This window comes from Euleptes europaea, chromosome 12 (assembly GCF_029931775.1).
Source record: "Euleptes europaea isolate rEulEur1 chromosome 12, rEulEur1.hap1, whole genome shotgun sequence".
Classification (NCBI taxonomy): Eukaryota; Metazoa; Chordata; class Lepidosauria; order Squamata; family Sphaerodactylidae; genus Euleptes; species Euleptes europaea.
The window spans coordinates 31873931-31891662 of record NC_079323.1 but is presented as its reverse complement, the minus strand read 5'-3'; the positions used below and the strand labels follow the sequence as shown (position 1 = coordinate 31891662).

General features: G+C 43.0%; 1 protein-coding gene across 2 annotated transcripts in view; it reads left to right on the top strand.

Annotated features, from left to right (window-relative positions):
* The first annotated feature begins 6907 nt into the window (after window positions 1-6907).
* Window positions 6908-17732, top strand: part of BOC (BOC cell adhesion associated, oncogene regulated) — a 37216-nt gene continuing 26391 nt past the window's right edge. For both annotated transcript variants that reach the window (XM_056858449.1, XM_056858448.1), the window contains exons 1-2: window positions 6908-7042; window positions 7914-8192. In XM_056858449.1, the coding sequence (XP_056714427.1) occupies window positions 6958-7042; window positions 7914-8192 (364 nt within the window). In that variant the 5' untranslated portion in view covers window positions 6908-6957. The remainder of the gene's footprint in view (window positions 7043-7913; window positions 8193-17732) is intronic.

Sequence of the window (17732 nt, the reverse complement as noted above, 5' to 3'; positions counted from 1 at the left end):
TACTTGGTAAGTGGTCGTATGTTCACGCTCTCCTAAGGTCTTTTCTAAATTCTGCAATATTCCTGCCTCTTACAGAAGATTCCTATCATGGAGCAGACTCCTTCCACTGCAGACAGGTATTTGCGCAGGAAGTAGGCATGCTGGATATCTTGACAGCTGGCCCACAGCATGCTTATTAGATGCTCCTTTACTGTCCACTCCACTTCCTCATCTTCCCAGCCATCTTTCCGCCCCCCACCCCACCCGAAGCACCAAACTCTGTCCCTTCCCCGAGCCCCAGCCTCTCCAGATTAGAGCTCTCCAGGGACCTTGCCTTTTGAAAAGAGGAAAGAAAGGGAAAAGGGAGGGGAAAAAGAAAGAAAGAGAGGGAACAGAAGAATGAAAACAGACCCAAGGGGCAATAGTCCCTCGAGCCATCTCACTGCATTACAATGAATATGGACTCTATTAAGCTCCGTTCTGCCTGTTAGCGTTTCCCGGGGCAACACAGCTCCCATATGGAAAGCATGCAGCAGATTAGGGTGGGCCCCCAGGCCTCATTGAAGACCTGAGGCTTGACTGGCAGTTGAACCCCCTCCCCCCTTCTCCCCACACTTGACACTGCCTGTGTTTATCTAAAGCGGGGTAGGGGGGGATGCATTTGGAAGGCTATTGTCCAGGGCAATGGGAGATAGGAGAAGGGGAATAACTGAGCCAGGCTGGGAAGGAAGAAGGGACGCGGGAGGGAGTGGGGCTGGACGTCTAAAGGAGGGAAAGAGGGAGGTGAGGTGGTGTAAAAGGGGATAGGAAAGGGAGAAGGTTGGGAAGCGGGGGGGGGGGGACACGGCCAACACTTCATAAATATTCAGGAAGGATATTGAATAGAGAGGGGAGAAATAAAGCAGATGGAATTCATGTTAAAGAACAGCCACAATCACCCTCCAAAAACAAGAAAAGAAAAGAGGGCTGCTTTAAAGGAGCATAGGGAGCGACGTTTATCCAATTAGCAGGGTTGTCAAATTGAATTTATACAGAATTGAAGGGGGGAGAGGAGTGAAAATTAAGTGTGTGGGGTTGTGGGGGGGGGGAAACAATATATAGAAGAAAGGAAGTGGTGTTTTTTTTTTTTTTTCCCCTTCCGCCCCACTTTAGCAAAATCTTATCCTTTACAGGGCTGAGGCTATTTCCAGAGTGTGCGGGAGGCAGACCGTGTGAGGAGTAACCGGAATACTCCCTTTTAGTGTGATCCTGCCTGCTCTTTTGATGGGAAGTCGGCATAAAGTAACCGGCTTGAAGCACAGCAAAAAAAACATACCAACATGGCTTTGGATTTCAAAGCGTTTCAAAGTGTATCGAGTGAATTTGGGATTAGTGTATTAACAGTACCATCCTAAGCAGAGTTGCACCCTTCTGAACGCACTGCGACTTCAGTGGACTAAGAAGGGTGTGACTCTTCTTACGGCGTTACTTGCAGATATACTACATGAAGGCCCCTATACACACAACTGTGACAGGACAACCTTTAGGTATATGACTGGTTTCTAGATTGCAAAGAAAGAATTCATGTGTCACCATTTATTCAGTCTTTTGGCAATAAGCATATACTAGGGAAGATTACATTCTGTAATGTCACATGCAGTATCACAGAGTTCCCCTTGCGCCATCTCTCACTGCAGAACAGAAATGTCCTAATAAGTTGATAATCTAATAATATTAGCAAAAACTGTTAAATGGTTTGTGTATATGTTTTTGTTTTCCAGTGAACCCCAAAGACGGTGTTAGAAATTTTTTAGATGCTTAAGCTACCTTTTAACCAATTAATCAGTCAATTCAGATACATTTGTATGTCACCAGATCTTTAATATATGTGGCCTTTTGAGACATTGAAGAAAGTATAAAATAGGTTAGAATTTAATAACAAAACTGTCATTTGCTGTTAGAAATAATAGCCGTCTATATAATTTTCTTTTTCATCCTATATTACAGAAATATATCAGGACAGAATAGCCTATAAAATAAAAATATACTTTAACTCTCAGCTTCACCAATCAAAATTTACCTTCATTGACTGATCCAAGAATAGAGTTCATTGAAGGTAGAGGTTTTTTCGAGAATATATGCTCTGTCTCTATCACCAAGGCACAGACTGGAGTTCTCTCTTTTAAAACTTAGAGAGATAAAGGAATACTACAGGAAATCCCAAAGAAAACCATTAGGTAAAGGTATACTTAATGTTTCTCGTTTCATACTTTTTAATGCTTTTTTTCTGTTCTCTTTTTGTAAATGATCCATTACAGTGTATTGTTGGGTTCCTGCGAAGGAAACTCAGATTCCTCATCAGCTCCCAATTTTAGCATTGCACGTCATTGTTTCTCAGCATATCCTACCTTATGGGGTTGTTTTGAGGCTAACAATGTAGTCCTAAATTAGTTGGTTTGGAAGTATATAACTCTGTTTAGGATTGCACTGTAAAACACTTTTTCAGAAATTGATGGGACAGAAATTTAGCAAACAAATCTTAACTGACTTGCAACTGACAAGTTGCTAGTTTTAATTATTTTGCTAAAAATCACTACATCAATCTCTAGCATAGTTTTTATAAAGAACTTTTAATCTCAAATACTTATGAACATAGATCAGGGGCTCTTAGTGCAGAAGTAAAGGTTTGTACCACTCTGGGAAAACTACAAGCACAAAAGCAAAATAATAAGAAGTGATATGATTTCAAATAAGTGAGTCCTAAAAAATGCAGATCATGGGGTATAAGATTACACTAGGTGTTTAAATCAATTTTCCCCTTCTCAGTTTTTACATTTGTGCTTTTTTTCTTTAATCGTCTTCCAGTGAGTGGTATATATGAGGCTGACATTGTGAAGGGGCCTGCTGCCTCAAGATTCCTCGTAAATGTCACTGAAGTAGAGAAGACGAATGGATGGCTTTACACCCTTGGCCTGCGGTTTTACTAGGTTTTTCTTCTAGCATTTCTACTTGAAAGAGTGAAAAGAGGTCTGATAGCTCATGGGTAATTATGGGCATAGTTTCCTTAAAGCATTTTGCAGAATCCAGTTACTGGTAGATAACATTTACATAATGGGACTTAAATATTATTTGGGGAGAGGTTTCAGTTGAGTCTCAAGCTTGCATGGTGATCAGCCTTGTTGAAGTTTTCAGGAGAGGCCCAGCAGTGTGTTGCTGAGGGAGAGAGAACTTAACTATATGATAAACGTGGAATATAGTTTAAACTTCTTAAAATGATACAATTTATGCCCTAACTACAACAAAGTCAAGCATTCTTTGTTGTTTGACAGTGTTATTAAAACCTAGGCTTACACTTAGTACTCTTTAATACTGTTCTCCTTTTGTGCTCCTGCACCAATTTGGTCAGTTGCTTTGGTCAGTTCACACACAAACATGTACACATTTCTTACAAGCACTTGCAATCATTCTCTGTTTCTAAACATACCTTTAAAAATTCAGTGTTGAATACACAGAAGGTTTCAGGGACAGTTGTAGTTACAACTTAGCTGTTCCTGCAGAGTTAAAAGCAGACATACAAGCATTTAATGAAAAAATTCCTAGAGTATAATCTCTTTTTTTTGCCGTCGAATCATGTACCATTTTCAAAGCAAGAGACTTTGGAGGTGGTTTGCCATTGCCTACCTCCGTGTCATGACCCTGGAGTTCCTTGGAGGTCTCCCATCCAAATACTAGCCAGGGTCAGGGCAGAGAGTGTGTGACTGGCCCAAGGTCACCCAGCAAGCTTCCATGGCACGAGTGGGGATTTGAACCTGGGTTTTCCAGGTCTTCGTTCAACACCATAACCACTACTCCACACCGGCTCTCTTAATCTATTATTGCTAATAATAATCAATTAGTAACCAGTATTGTTACAGAATCCATATCCATATCTGACACTAGTTCCTACTTGAAGAGACAATTTACATAGGGGAAACAACTAAAATGAGGTCTTCCACCCACATTGTAAAGTGGTACTTCCACTCTACCACTGCAGAAGACTTCTTCCTTATTCCATCCTGTGTGTAGACCAGGAAGAATTACAGTTTTTCTCAGACAGGAAATCGCCTTATAGGCTTTGACAATTCTTCCTCCCCATCTGAGTTCTCTTTTCATCTCTCCTTTCCCAAACACCTTCTCCTGCTCCCAGCCTCCTTCAGTCTTTTCTCTTAGCGCAGTAAAGGGTATATTCATGCCCAGCAGCTGAAACGAGGGCTGTTTTTCATTTAAGACCCCCTCATAAATTTCAGATGGTGTGGTAGTAACAAGAATTGCCCGGCTGGCCCTTATTTAAGCAGCAGGGGGTCTGAAGCTGCAGGCAGCATTTCCTCCATAAAACCTTCAGACTCTAATCAACCAACACCTCTCCTGCTGCCAGTGTTAGAATCATAGGGCTCTTTCCACCTTCCTTTCCCTCTTCCTTCATCTTGCTGCATACAATATTCACAGCTCTCCCCACCCATCCCCACCTACATTTTAAAATTAATGTTCCAAACAGAAAACCACCACCCAAACAAACAACAACAATAGTAACAACAAGCCCATCCCTACCTACATGAACCCCATATTGGGTGGGGGAACCAGAAGCTGTGCTGTTAGTTTTCACACCTTGTACATCTGATTCACCTCTCCATAATGTCTCTTGGTTATTGGGTATCCCTTTGATTTGCTGAAAAATGGCTTCAGTGCCTCAGTCGACTGGCAGGAAATTGATGTTTTAACCTGACAAGAAAGTATTTATAAAAACAATGTCACTGTTGTATGTGTGTGTGCTCCCGGGCAAGCAATCTAGAAGCTGTTGTTGCCCCTGTGATAGGAGGTACAAAAGTTCTTCAGCCTTGTACTGGTGATAAATTAAGTGTCTACTTTAAAGCTTTATATACGGTGCTCTTGGGAACACTTTTTGATCGTGCAAGTTCACGCAAAATGAAATATGATGCTGGAACTGGTTATCCAGCAGGATCTTACATTCCTGCCTGGTCCTGCTTATGAGCTTGGCTCTGGAAAAAATATGTTAATAATCTTTTCCATCATGTTTCTGTGACTGTGTGCTCAAAGGATGCCAACTTGAAGTTGGAAGAGATCCAGAGAAAAGTAGAAGATAAGTTGCCTGCTGGAAAGATGCATCCCATTTGAGACTGTTAAAGTCTGGGATATTTGGAATAAGATTTTAGGAACTTCTTTAGTATTGGTGATGAAATTGGAAATTCATAGCTAGTTGACTTATAAGAATGTGTATATTTAGCTACATATTATTTCTTGGATATGAAGCAGCTTAACATCAGCTGGAACTCATGTGATTGCTATTATTATTTTTATAATACATTCCTCCTTTGCAAGAATTAACCCTGCATCGGAAAACCTTTAACCATAGTCTCAAATTCTCAACGTCTCAAAGTACACTTTGAAGTTATTATCAAAAAGATGAAATAATGTGTGTTTGTGTACATGTGGTTCAAAAAGATAATCTTTAGATGCTGAATGTTACCATCTCTAAAAGGGACAGGTTTTGCATTTTCTCTAAAATGTTGTTTCTGGAAGTGAAGATCTGGTATTGTAAAATATTTTTTCCTTGTTATAATATCTGAGCACTATCTAATTAGTATCTAGTGTATGCTTATATCATTCTTTTCTGTCTCTGTTTAATTTCAGAGTAATTTCTTTCCAAAACTCTTCTCCCCCCCCCCTCCCCCGGTTTTTCCTCTTTACTGTCTTACTGGTATTTTTTTTATTTTATGACAAAGAGCCCAAGGGCTAAGGAAATCTCTCCATTTGTCTCTGTGATTAAACCAAAATGTTTTTTTTTGTAATTACAGCCAAAAGTGGTAACAGAACTTGGCAAAAGAAGCTAGTTAAACTGAACTTGATTGGACGTGTGCTTATTTTATCTCTTGAAAATATCCTTAGATGAGTCCTTAGATGAGTCTTTCAGTTTGCTGGAATATTTCAGTTGTATTGGGTAGAACTGATGCAACAGGAGGTATGCATGATTCATGTTCACGTGTCAACTTTTCTGCAAATGAATGAGAAACTGCAGATTATGGAGAGGGGAAGAGTTGTAATGATCTCTAACATGTGACTATAACGTGTGGATAATCCCTGTGTTTTCCCATGAATGGTCCCATTAATGCAGTTTGGTTAGAGACAGACTTCTGCTTGGATTACCCAATGACTTCTCTGCTCCAAGAAGCAATAACTACTGATTCCAAGTAGATGTGCAATAATGTTGCTGAAAAAATTTCATTGTAGTCATATTGCCACTCGATGCCTATAGTTGTGGTCATGTTGACGTCTTGACCCTCTTGAAATCTTCTGGGGACAGGTATTGGAAAAGTACCATCACTCATGGCTCTTCCATGGTATTGTTTACTGATGTCATTAGGAAACATGCTGACGTTACACTGACAAACTTGTATTGTGCTGCAGCCACTGTTATTATTTCCTCTTGTAAACAGTCCTTGCAATAAGACCATAAGATTTCAATTGCTAGTGTCTTCAACTCCAGCTGCTTTAACTACTGGCCAAGAACTAGATCAGCAGAATATGTATGGTCATTCTCCCAATGACTCACAGGGGACTTCTGGCTTCCTTATTTGCTTATTTACATCAATAGGTAGTGCAGCTGGAAATGGTACAGAAAATGGTACAATTTGACAAGGGGTAAGGGGGAACTGGTCATTTGACAAGGCAAGATTAAGGACTTTATTCCTGCACATGACACAAACAGTCCATATTTGCTTTGTACTAAGACAGTCTACTTGCAGAGACGAGTTACTGGGCTATAGAAATATGGCTTGGAAATATTTTCCTCTTGCTTGTTGACTAATCTACTCTTTTCCCCCTTCTTTCTCTCTGTCTCTGTAAACCAGGGAGCCCAAGAAGCCGAATTCCTGTCTTTACGTCCTCTGGGCAGCTTATGGGAACCCCACTTGATTTATTTTGTCCCAGACTTCTCTGCTTGGGATGACAATGATATCAGGAAAACACCAGTTGATGATTGCTACTGCTTGTTTCCTCTTTGCATTTGCTAGTTGCTTTGTAAAACTGGGTGAGTGAGTCTCATTTTACCATTTTATCCTGAGACAGCTGCTATTTTTCAGAGAATTTATTTATTTCCACTTTTGAAAGGGATTGGCCCCATCACTATTATCAGATGTTGCCTTTTTCGTAGACATCTTCTGTAACATAGTTTTCAGTAATAATTTTCAGTTACCTGGCTTACTTACTGGTCATTAAGAATCCTGACCTGTTTGGGAATCGTATTTAATTTACCTGGAGTAACAGTTGCCCCTGCGTAAGCACCAAAATGGCAAATCCATCTTATTCAAATGTCATCCTTCATGTATATGCCAGCGTAGTGTAGTGGTTAAGAGCAGTGGTTTGTAGTGGTGGACTCTAATCCGGAGAGCCGGGTTTGATTCCCCACTCCTCCACATTAGCGGTGGATGCTAGTCTGGTGAACCGGGTTGGTTTCCCCACTCCTCCACATGAAGCTGGGTGACCTTGGGTAGTCACAGAGCTCTCTCAGCCCCACCTACCTCGCAAGATGTCTGTTTTGGGGTTGGAGAAGGTGATTGTAAGCCGCTTTGATTCTTCCTTAAGTGGTAGAGAGAGCTGGCATATAAAAAACCAACTCTTCTTCTTCTATATATTCCTGGATGGAGACCTAGTATTTGAATAGGATCTATTTCCATTCTCTTGCTCCTAAGCTACCAGCTACCTAATGACAGTAAGAAGAGTTATAATAGCCACATCATCTAGTTTCACTTTTCTGTATTTCTGCCTCGAACGGTTTTACATGAAAAATTCAAGGTGGTTAGAATGTGGACAGCTGGGTTAAAGGGAATACAGTTCGAGCAAATATCCCCTTCTTTGTAAGCCAGCGCTCATGAATTTTCCTTGGCTGTTCTTCTGTGCAGGTGAATCCCTTCAGATCTCTGTTCAGCCTGCCTCTATTGTCCAGAAGCATGGCAGCTTGGTGAGCCTGGGATGTGTGGTCGAACCTCTGAGAGTAAGCGTTACCTGGAGGCTGAATGGAAAGGAGCTGCCTGAATCAGATGAAGTTCTGGGGATCCACATCAGTCAGAGACTTCTCACCATCACTGCCTTGAACAACCGCACGGTGGGCCGATACCAGTGCATTGCCCGCATGCCTGAAGGCGTTGTTGCCAGTGTTCCAGCCATGGTGACATTAGCAAGTGAGTCACTTTGCTGCTTTCCATGAAGCCACGATCCTTTAGGCCCCTGTGTTCCTCGGCAAGCAGAATCACATGTATGCATCATATCTCTAGTACCAGGCAGATGATCTAGTACTCTGCATTTCTATTTGTAGGAGGTGTCACTGTTTTAAACTCTGGTCTGAGACTGGATGTCACAATGACCATTTATGCAGGGTCACTTTTGATGCTCACTCAAAGCTCTTTTTTTAAATGCGACCTTTAAAATGCCTATTCACGGTCCCGCCACAAAAGGAGAAATTCCACCCTCCCCCCACTCACCTGCTCCTGTTTGCATAGCCATTAGCAACGGCCATGTGCATAGCTAACATGCTGCTGTGGTTTTGCATGGTTCCTTGAGGGGATTCTTCTCGGCAGGGGCAGAGCAAACACAAAAGGTCACATTAAAGGGGCTCTTAAGAAATGCGAAGCAGGTATGTGCCGGCTTCGCAGTCACTTCCTGAATGATGGTTCAGTGGGAAAAACTCAAAAAAATATGCTGGCCATTTCAGCCTGGAACATGCTGCTAATTACCAAGCATAAATGTCCGATGTGTATTGGACCTGAGCTGCATATCAGTTTGACCACTAGGCACGTTTCTCAGAACATCTCTGAATTTGGTCTCGAAGGGACCCTGAGCACACCCGATTTCACATTGGCACTTTCAAATAAGTCTGTACCTCCTGTTGAGTAAAAAGCGTGTTCAAATTGGGATACTGGTAACGTTAATGGGAAGCATTTCTGATAGAGCAAGCCCATGAGGCAAACGCTATTATCTGCATTTAGTCATTGGACAGAGCTGCCTTGTAACCAGTCTCAGCTAGAAACACAGGAGGGTTCCCTCTTCAGGGCACCACAGGGTGTGGAGAGAATAGAGAAAGGAGATATGCCTTTTAAAAAAATATGAAGGTGATACATTTGTTCAAAACAGAGGCTGGTTTTGTTTCAAAGCCAAGAATTATTGGCTTGTCATCAAGATATTAATCAGAAGTGAAATGTTTAGGTTGGGCTGGGTTAGAAAAGGAGAAGCTCAGTGGAATGGAGCAGCAGCTCCAAGGCTCCGTGGGAGGGGCCTGCCATTGGGTTGCAGCCTTTGGGGGATTTGGACTGAGCTCTGCACTTAGATTAAGTTTCGAAGAGTGCATTCCAGAGCAGAATGGGGGCTGTGTTTTGCTTGTGGATTCGCAGAGGAGGGGAGTGAAAAGGTGGATGGGATTACTCAAGGCATGGTTTGCATTTAGCAGAGAATGGGAAAGCCGTGCTTGCTCTGCCTCTTAGCACAGTTGTTTTTGCTTTTGGGCCTCCTTGGTATTCTCTCAATTTAAAAAAAAAAATTATTTGGACAAAGCTGTCATTGTTCAGCTTACCTGGGTTATGCCATTCCCCTGCAGCTCCGTGTCACAGCAAGCCAGGGGAGGCACGCTTCCACTATGAAGAAAGCAGTAAAATTTCTTGAATATCTGTGGAACCATTCATGGACACAGCTTGGTTTTCTTGCTGTGGACATTTTATTCACAAGTTTAATTAAAGAAGACAGTGGTTACAGCTAGTGATGTTAGATACAGTATTCACGTTCAGAAGTAGATTTGGTCAGACAAGCTGTCAAAATGCAGAAATAAAGTGGCTCTAGTGTAGCCTGGATGATCTGCCTTCATGAGAAAGCTTGACAGTCATGTATACATCTCACCCTTCCTGTTACCCAGAAGCGCTTTGTCTGCAAGGGATTATCCTTGCCAATATTTTTGACGTGTTGGCAGATGAACTTTAGCCTTGGGACTTGGGACTTGCCTTTCGTGCGGAGTGCTGGTGGGCACGCTTCAGCTGGTCCCTGCTCAGGCTGCTTTAGAGAACTAGTTTAGACTAGCAGTTAATTCCTGTAGCTGCTCTTTCTTTTTCCTCCCCTCTTTTTTTTTTTTAAAGGTGGGGATAAATTGGCTATTGTTATATAGCTGTTGGCAGAAGAAAGGGAGGGAGGAGAAATGCCCTTCTTAAAGCAGGAGTAGTATCGCAATGGCACACGTTTGGAAGCTGATGCATACAACAGCTTTCATGGCTACATAAGCACTCTTCACATGCAGTGGAGTACACAGGTATATACACTTTCTTTTCTACACCATGATGTTATCCGGATGAAGGAAAACGTCACGTGTGAGCTGCTGCTGAATTTTCTGTTGTGAACAAATCATGTTTCTTTCTCAAGTGGTTGCGAAGGAAAACCTGTGCATGAGAGTATTGCTGCTACACTTTTAGATAACGAAGGGGCTTGAAAGGTATTCTGGTAGTCAAGAAGTAGGACATTTATGTATTTATTTCATAGACTTCTGTCTTGCTTTTCAGCAATTAAAAATGGCTTCCAAAGCAGCTCACAGGAATCAAAATTACGAATGATAATTACGATTGAGTCCAAGGTGTTCGCTGCTAAGAGGATTCCCAGCTGAGCTAGAGTTAGGCAGTTAGGAGGGTTGTCTCCCTTCTTCCCTTTGATAGCATTCTCAGTGGCAATTGAGAAGAAGAAAGCAGGGGGGTCTTCAACCCAGAGTTGGGTCTAGGCATGATGGAGGGGTGCCCGGCTGCTTCCTGCTGTCCTTCTGATGTCCTCCTCAATTTATGATTTCCCCCCTTAGCACCAGTCCTAGTTCTTTTCTATCATCCGTAGTCCTTTTTTTGTCTGTTTCTTTACTCTCAGTGCTGAAGCTCAATATTTTTCAGTCTTCGACCAAAAACTGCAATGAAAGATCTTGAAATGTGCTCAAAATCAAAAAAGTAAAATAATTAGTTGAATCGATTATCGCAGAAGGGTTCTCTTCGGCCTGCATGGTATTTTCCATGTTGCGTCCATGACATAGCTTTTCTTGCCCCCAGCTAATTAGAATATAAAATCTGCATTTATGGTGCGATCCTATGCAGTTACTCTAGTCTAACTCTGTTGAACTTAATAGGGTTAGACTGGAGTAACTGTGCCTAACAATTGCATTGCTAGTATATTTGCTAGTATATTTCTTATTTCTTATTAACCTGTCACTTCTCAAGATTGCCTGAAATCTTAGCAAGTTAAGCACCACCTCAAAGGTAGAAACAAATATGGGCAATCCAGTAAATGTATGAGTGGCATATTTGCTAATGTATTTGATGCGGGCCAATTTTAGCATAAGCAAAGCAGCGTGACTCTGAAGAAAGTGAACAGCTCTAATTCACAGTAGGGAAACTGAAGTCTGTGTATGGTAATTCAGAGGACAGAGAGGCAGCTTTAGAAACTAGGTTGCCTTGAGTCAAATTCTAAAAGTCTAAAATTTTATCAAACCTGCTCAGATGTTATTGCAATGTTACAGATATACATATTAAAGTGCTGAAAAGTGCTTTGTGTGTACATTTGGTCTCTGATTCTAAAGGTTGTCAGCAAAGCAATCCTTAGCTGAAGCTAAGCACCTGGGGGTGAGCCTTTTGCAAATGAGCCAGTGAGCAGTGACCCCTGTTCAGAGGCATTTTTGGGAACCTCTGAGAATTTGCAGCTGTCTTCTCAAGAACAACAATCCCCACCTCCAACCCCCATTCTTCATTTTGCATGTGTCAGGGCCTCTAATCTGATAAGTCCCTTGATATAGCCATGTTGAAAAGCCATTTTCATTCTCTAAGAACTTCCAGGATAGGATTACAGTGAAAGGGAGAAAGAAATGAAAATATATAGGTGTCCCTGGGTTTATCATGGTAACAAAGACGTGAGATTGATGTCATTGTGAACCAACCACCTTGGAGACCAGAAGTGGTCAAAAGGTGATCTAGATATTCACTAAATAGATATAAAATAGGTCAGTATAGTGTATGGTGTGATGTCTGTTTAACATGATTTTGATGTCTGTTTAGCATACATTGTATGTGTGCACCATAAAAAAAGAAAACGAGAACACATGCATATCAGATGTATTTTGAGTTACTGGCTGGCACATTTCTAGAAGAGGAGACTTGAAGAATGTGTGTGATATATGTGACTGGAGCAGGGAACTATGAGCCTTTCCAGACTATATTTGTGTGTGATCAGAAATTTGAATAAGAGCACCAGACCCTTGGCTATCCACAAGCTCAGGAGGCCAATCTCAGGGCTGGTTGCTTACTAGCTCACATGGACAACCAAGAAGAGCATTGTGGTATAGCTACTGCATTTGGTAGCATTAAACACCTGAAACAGGAAGTATTTCCTCTTCTTTGAGATACTTCCTAGTATCTACTACTGTCAGTACTCCAACTGGTAGGTTGGATCCAGAGCAAAATGTCCACTGGAGCTAGAGCTCCTGTGTAAGCAGAAACGCAACAGAAAGATCGTGGTAGCCGCTTGCACTAAGCCAAACTTGACTGTATCCCCACTTGCATTTCTGCTTGAGGAAGATCTTGTGCAAACAATTTCTGGGCACTATGATATATAGGGCTAGATCAGGGGTCCCTGACTTTTTTGAGCCTACGGGCACATTTAGAATTCTGACATGGCAAGGTGGATTCATCAACAAAATGGCTCCTGCATAGGGTTGCCATGTGCCCAGTGGTGATGGGCAAACCCCCACCAATTCACTCCCCCTGCCTGCCAACCAGCTGAGGGTCTGTGGGCACACATTCACACGCGTGTACATGCCGTGGCACGGCACTTCCGGTTTACAACTGGAAGCGCCGCATCCCGAGGGGCCTTATACCACTCAAACTGTGAGTTTGAGTGGTAAAGGGCCCCTTGCGATGCGGCACTTCTGGGTGTAAACCGGAAGTGACGCGCATGCCGCGATACCATCAGCTCTGCCCCAGAAGCCTCCTGCTGGAAGAGAGGGGCGACCTGACAACCCTACTGCTGCAGGAGACAGCCAGTCACAAAATTATTGCCACAGCTTAACTTCAGTAAAACAGTGCAGATCCTTGTGCTTTGGTGGCAGCTGCTGCCAACCCAACATTTTAAAAAATCTGCACAGCGAATCAAATCATCAGTAGCCAATCAGAAGCCTGACGGGGGAACTAGTGGATTAGCAGTTATCCAGAACACACCACCAGAACTCCTTGGCTTTGTAGAAAACAGTGCACGTTTATTTTGTACAGTGCACAGATAAAAACAACCATCACGTACACCTACTCCACTATATTTCCCCACACAGAGTAATTATCATACAGACTTATATACAGTACTGCACCAGATGCCAATTAGGCCACCTGTAGACCTGCCCACAGTATTGCATCAGCCTACTGCCTAAATCTGGTTTGCTGCAGTTCACTCTGGGACCTGCAAGCCTCTTGCTGCCTCTTGCATCAGCTTAGATGACCCTGATCTGACAGCTCTTTGGCAACTGTCTCTGTCAAACTTATTATGAGCAACTTGTATCTCTGACAAAGCCTTGCTGGCCAAAAGCCCTACCTGGCCCCGCCCACTTCCTAAAAACACTTGGTGGGCACCAGAAAAGTTGTTGGTGGGTGCTATGGCACCCACAGACACCACATTGGGGGCTCCTGTGCTAGATTTTGTACGCACTGTTGCACAAGTGGAACTGCACCAAGTTGGTTTATGTGTCTGCTTATGCATCACTAGATCTAAGCCAGTGTCTGGAAGCCTCCTAAGCTGGGTCTTGTATCCATTTCAGACTGAAGAGATTTGCTGACATCCCCCGTGAAGTACATCCGCTACTAAGAAAAAGCTTACTGCAAGCCAATCAATGAGCTCTACCATTCAGCACTTTTGTAGTTTTAAATGGGGATTATCGGGGAGTATCTCATATCCTGCTTTGCGTTGGAAGAGGTTCCTGTTTTTGGTTTGGTTTAGTTTGGTTTCCTGGCCCTGGACGTTCCACCTTTCCACAGTGACCCTTTGTTGCTGATGGTTTGATGAAAGTATGGAATGCTTGGAGACTTTCTATTGTATTTGTTTCTACCAAAGGCTAATGCTTTCCATCCAAAAGCCTGAGTCCCTTATGAAATGGAGAACACTTGAAGACAAGGTTGCAAATCACCAGCAGTATAATGTGTGTGGCAAATGCATATTTTTCGCACCATGAATATGTGCTGAAGGAAGCCACAGTTGGCTCGAGCTTCCTACGTATAGTGTACCTGTGTTGAAAGAAGCACTTCATGCATTACTGCCTTGGAGATTTGTATTGAAGGCGCAGTATAAATATTTTGATAATCTTGAATATGTGAAACAGCACTGTTACACACTACAAATATTACTTCTTAAAGAGAGAGGTGATCTCTCCCACATCACTGTTGTGTTGACAGGCTTGATAAATAGTAGTGTGAGAATCGCCGTACAAGTGTCTTCGCAGCATTAAGAGCGTGAACACATGAAGCTGCTTTATACTGAATCAGACACTTGGTCCATCAAAGTCAGTATTGTCTACTCAGACTGGATGCCAGCCCTGTCCCCCACCACACACAAGTACTACGAGTGGTAAAAGCCAGGCATGCCTCTTGCTTCAAAACAGGGTGGGAGGGGTATGCCTACTTTACTTCATACGCATTGCAGAAGACTCATGTATGTTTTTCCCTTAATGAATGCGTGAACTCATGAAGCTGCCTTATACTGAATCAAACCATAAAGGTCCATCAAAGTCAGTATTGGCTACTCAGACCGGCAGCGGCTCTCCAGGGTCTCAGGCAGAGGTCTTTCCCATCACCTACTTGCCTAGTCCCTTTAACTGGAGATGCTGGGTAGTGAACCTGGGACCTTCTTCATGCCAAGCAGATGCTCTACCACTGAACCACAGCCCATCCCCTAAAGAGAAAAGGAAGATGCATAGCAGGACTAGAATAGTAGTTGCAGAGTTTGTACGTATGTTTCAGATACATTCATGTATGCTTATATCAGCTTAATTTTTCATTATCTCATCACCTGATCATAGAATCATAGAGTTGGAAGGAACCACCAGGGTCATCTAGTCCAACCCCCTGCCCAGTGCAGGAAATTAACAACTACCTCCCCCCCACATCCCCAGTGACCCCAACTCTCCCCCCACCATGCAGGATCCCACAATCAAAGCACTCCCAACAGATGGCCATCCAGCTGTTGCATCAGATGTTGCTGAGGAAAGAGAGCAGCCAGCGTAGTGTAGTGGTTAAGAGCAGTAGTTTGGAGCGGTGGATTTAGGGTTGCCAAGTGCCCGGTGGTGGCGGGTAAAATCCCGCCCATCCACCGGGCTGCCCGCCGACAAGTTGAGGGCCGACGGGCAATGCGTGCACGCTCTCGTGCATGCTGCGCGTGCATCACTTTCAGGTGAGAAATAAATATGAAGAATTAATTAATGCCTTTACCCGGAAGCGACGTGAACGCTCTGGCAACCTCAGCTAAAACTCTATGGAAACACCCGGAAGTGATACAGGCATGTTGCGCAGGGGTGTATGTGTGTGCCACGCCAGGCGCGTGTGCGCACCGCAGCCCCGCAAAGCTCCCAATGGTGGAGCTACGGGGCCTGGCAAGCCTAGGTGGACTCTAATCTGGAGAAACGAGTTTGATTCCCCACTCCTCCACATGAAGCCAGCTGGGTGACCTGGGGCTAGTCACAGCTCTCTTAGAGCTCTCTCAGCCCCACCTACCTCACAAGGTGTCTGTTGTGGGGAGGAGAAGGGAAGGTGATTGTAAGCCGCTTTGATTCTTCCTTAAGTGGCAGAGAAAGTCAGCATATAAAAACCAACTCTTCTTCCTTTTCTTCTTAAAAACACAAACTGGGAAAGCCTTAGTAACTTCTGGCAAGTCACAGTTCATTTGAATTTTTAAAATTTGCTAATGTTACAGTGTTGCTTGTGGTGCCTCTCTGGATGACGGTGGCATTCCTTAAGTTCTCTATAGCCATTTGCTTGCATTATCAGCGAGGAAGCCGTTTTTTTCCTATGAACCGGGAAAAGTTATCTTCGTTTTACCTGTGAAGCATTTGGAGGAAAAATGGTGACTGAACTGAACAGAAGAGTAGCGAAGTTATGAATAAGTCCCAGAAGCCGTGAGTCAAGCTTCGCCTTCAAAGGCCGTTCTTACCCTCTGTGAAACAAACTTTCTGTTTGAGTTGTCTCTTCCTTTTACAAGCAGGTCTTTTAATAGAAGAAAACTTTGCTGTTTTCCATCTGCAAAAAAATTTGGCCCCCCCCCGCCCCCCGTAGCTTGGATTGCAGAAGTGTTGGGCTGCCTTTTTCCCTTTTTGCTCATTGGCTCAGCTGCTGTTTCTTTTTCTTTTCTTTTTCTTTCTTTTTTAAACAAGCTCTGGACTGGCTTTTGTGCACGCACATCTCTGCCAGTTCTGGAGCCTTCGCCTTGGCTCAGGGATCCAAATATGGCTGTGATGAATACAGACCACCAAGATGCACATTAATTTTTCCTGATTCTAGTTTATATTTTGTTGATCAGAGAAATATGTGCCAATAACAGCCAAGCTCTTTCAGTTCTCGTTCTCTTTCCCCTCCTGCCTCATTTTCTGTGTCGCTCACTATTTTCTCCCATGGAAAAGGGAATGGGAGACTAAAGATGCAGATTTCTGCAGCAGGAGTTATGGAATGTGCTGTACATTTCCTAAAATGAAGTAATTAACCTCCCTGTAGCTGTAATACCCTGTGGAGACGTGGCTCTCCCTCTCTACCTTGTCTGAGAAGGATTAATTACTTTTCTGAAGTATACCTCCATTTTATTTTTTATTAATTTTACTTATATGATGCCAAGACATTCCTGAAGTATTAAACATGTTTGCTGCAAATCATTTTTATGTCTTTGTTAGCCTCTCCCCTCTCCTTGAATCCAGTTGCTAGAACTGAAAGACTCTCCTGACAGCTAATACATTTTGCATTGGGGGAGGCTTTTTTGCCATGCTGCCAAGGGAGCTGTTTTTTATTTCAAAAATGTTTTTGAAGCAATCTTGCTTTAATTAGCCTGTTTGAGAAATTTCATGTCACTTTTCCATGAGCGTGGGTGGGAGAACCTTGGAGCCAGCGCTGTCTTTTGCTGTTGGAGAGCTGGTATAAATCCCAGAGACTGAAAACATATTTTTCCACTCCGCTAGTCTGCCAGTGGAGATTTGGCTATACTTTTCAATTCACAGGCTGTTCTGGTCTCTGCTGTCCCAAGTGCTTGAGCATTTGAATTGATGAAGTCCAACTGTAGATATCACGCTTTCTCTCACTGCCGTGGGTCATATAAAAGTAGTCTGAAATGTTTTGCTTCCAGAATGTGCAAGCAGGAACTCTAGTTTCTTTCTTTTCATTTTTTAAAGTGCCCCTTCTGAAGCTGCTTGCTTTTCGGAAGGATCTTATTTTCAGAATATACACGTGCTTCCATACAGGCTGGGAATGGAGATCCAAATTAAGAACTGCAGCACTAAGTTTTTGGCATGCATGCATGTGTGCAGCTTGTTCAGAATTGCAGTGTTGCAATAAGGAGAGAATCTCCACAAAAGAAAGTTCTGTGCTAGAAAAAACCCATCAAATGTAAGGAATAGCTCTTAGGGTGTGGACCTGGCTGGCAGCCCCTGCATGGCAGTGGGGCACAGAGAAACACTGAATGCTCTTTTGAGTGAAGAAGTTCAC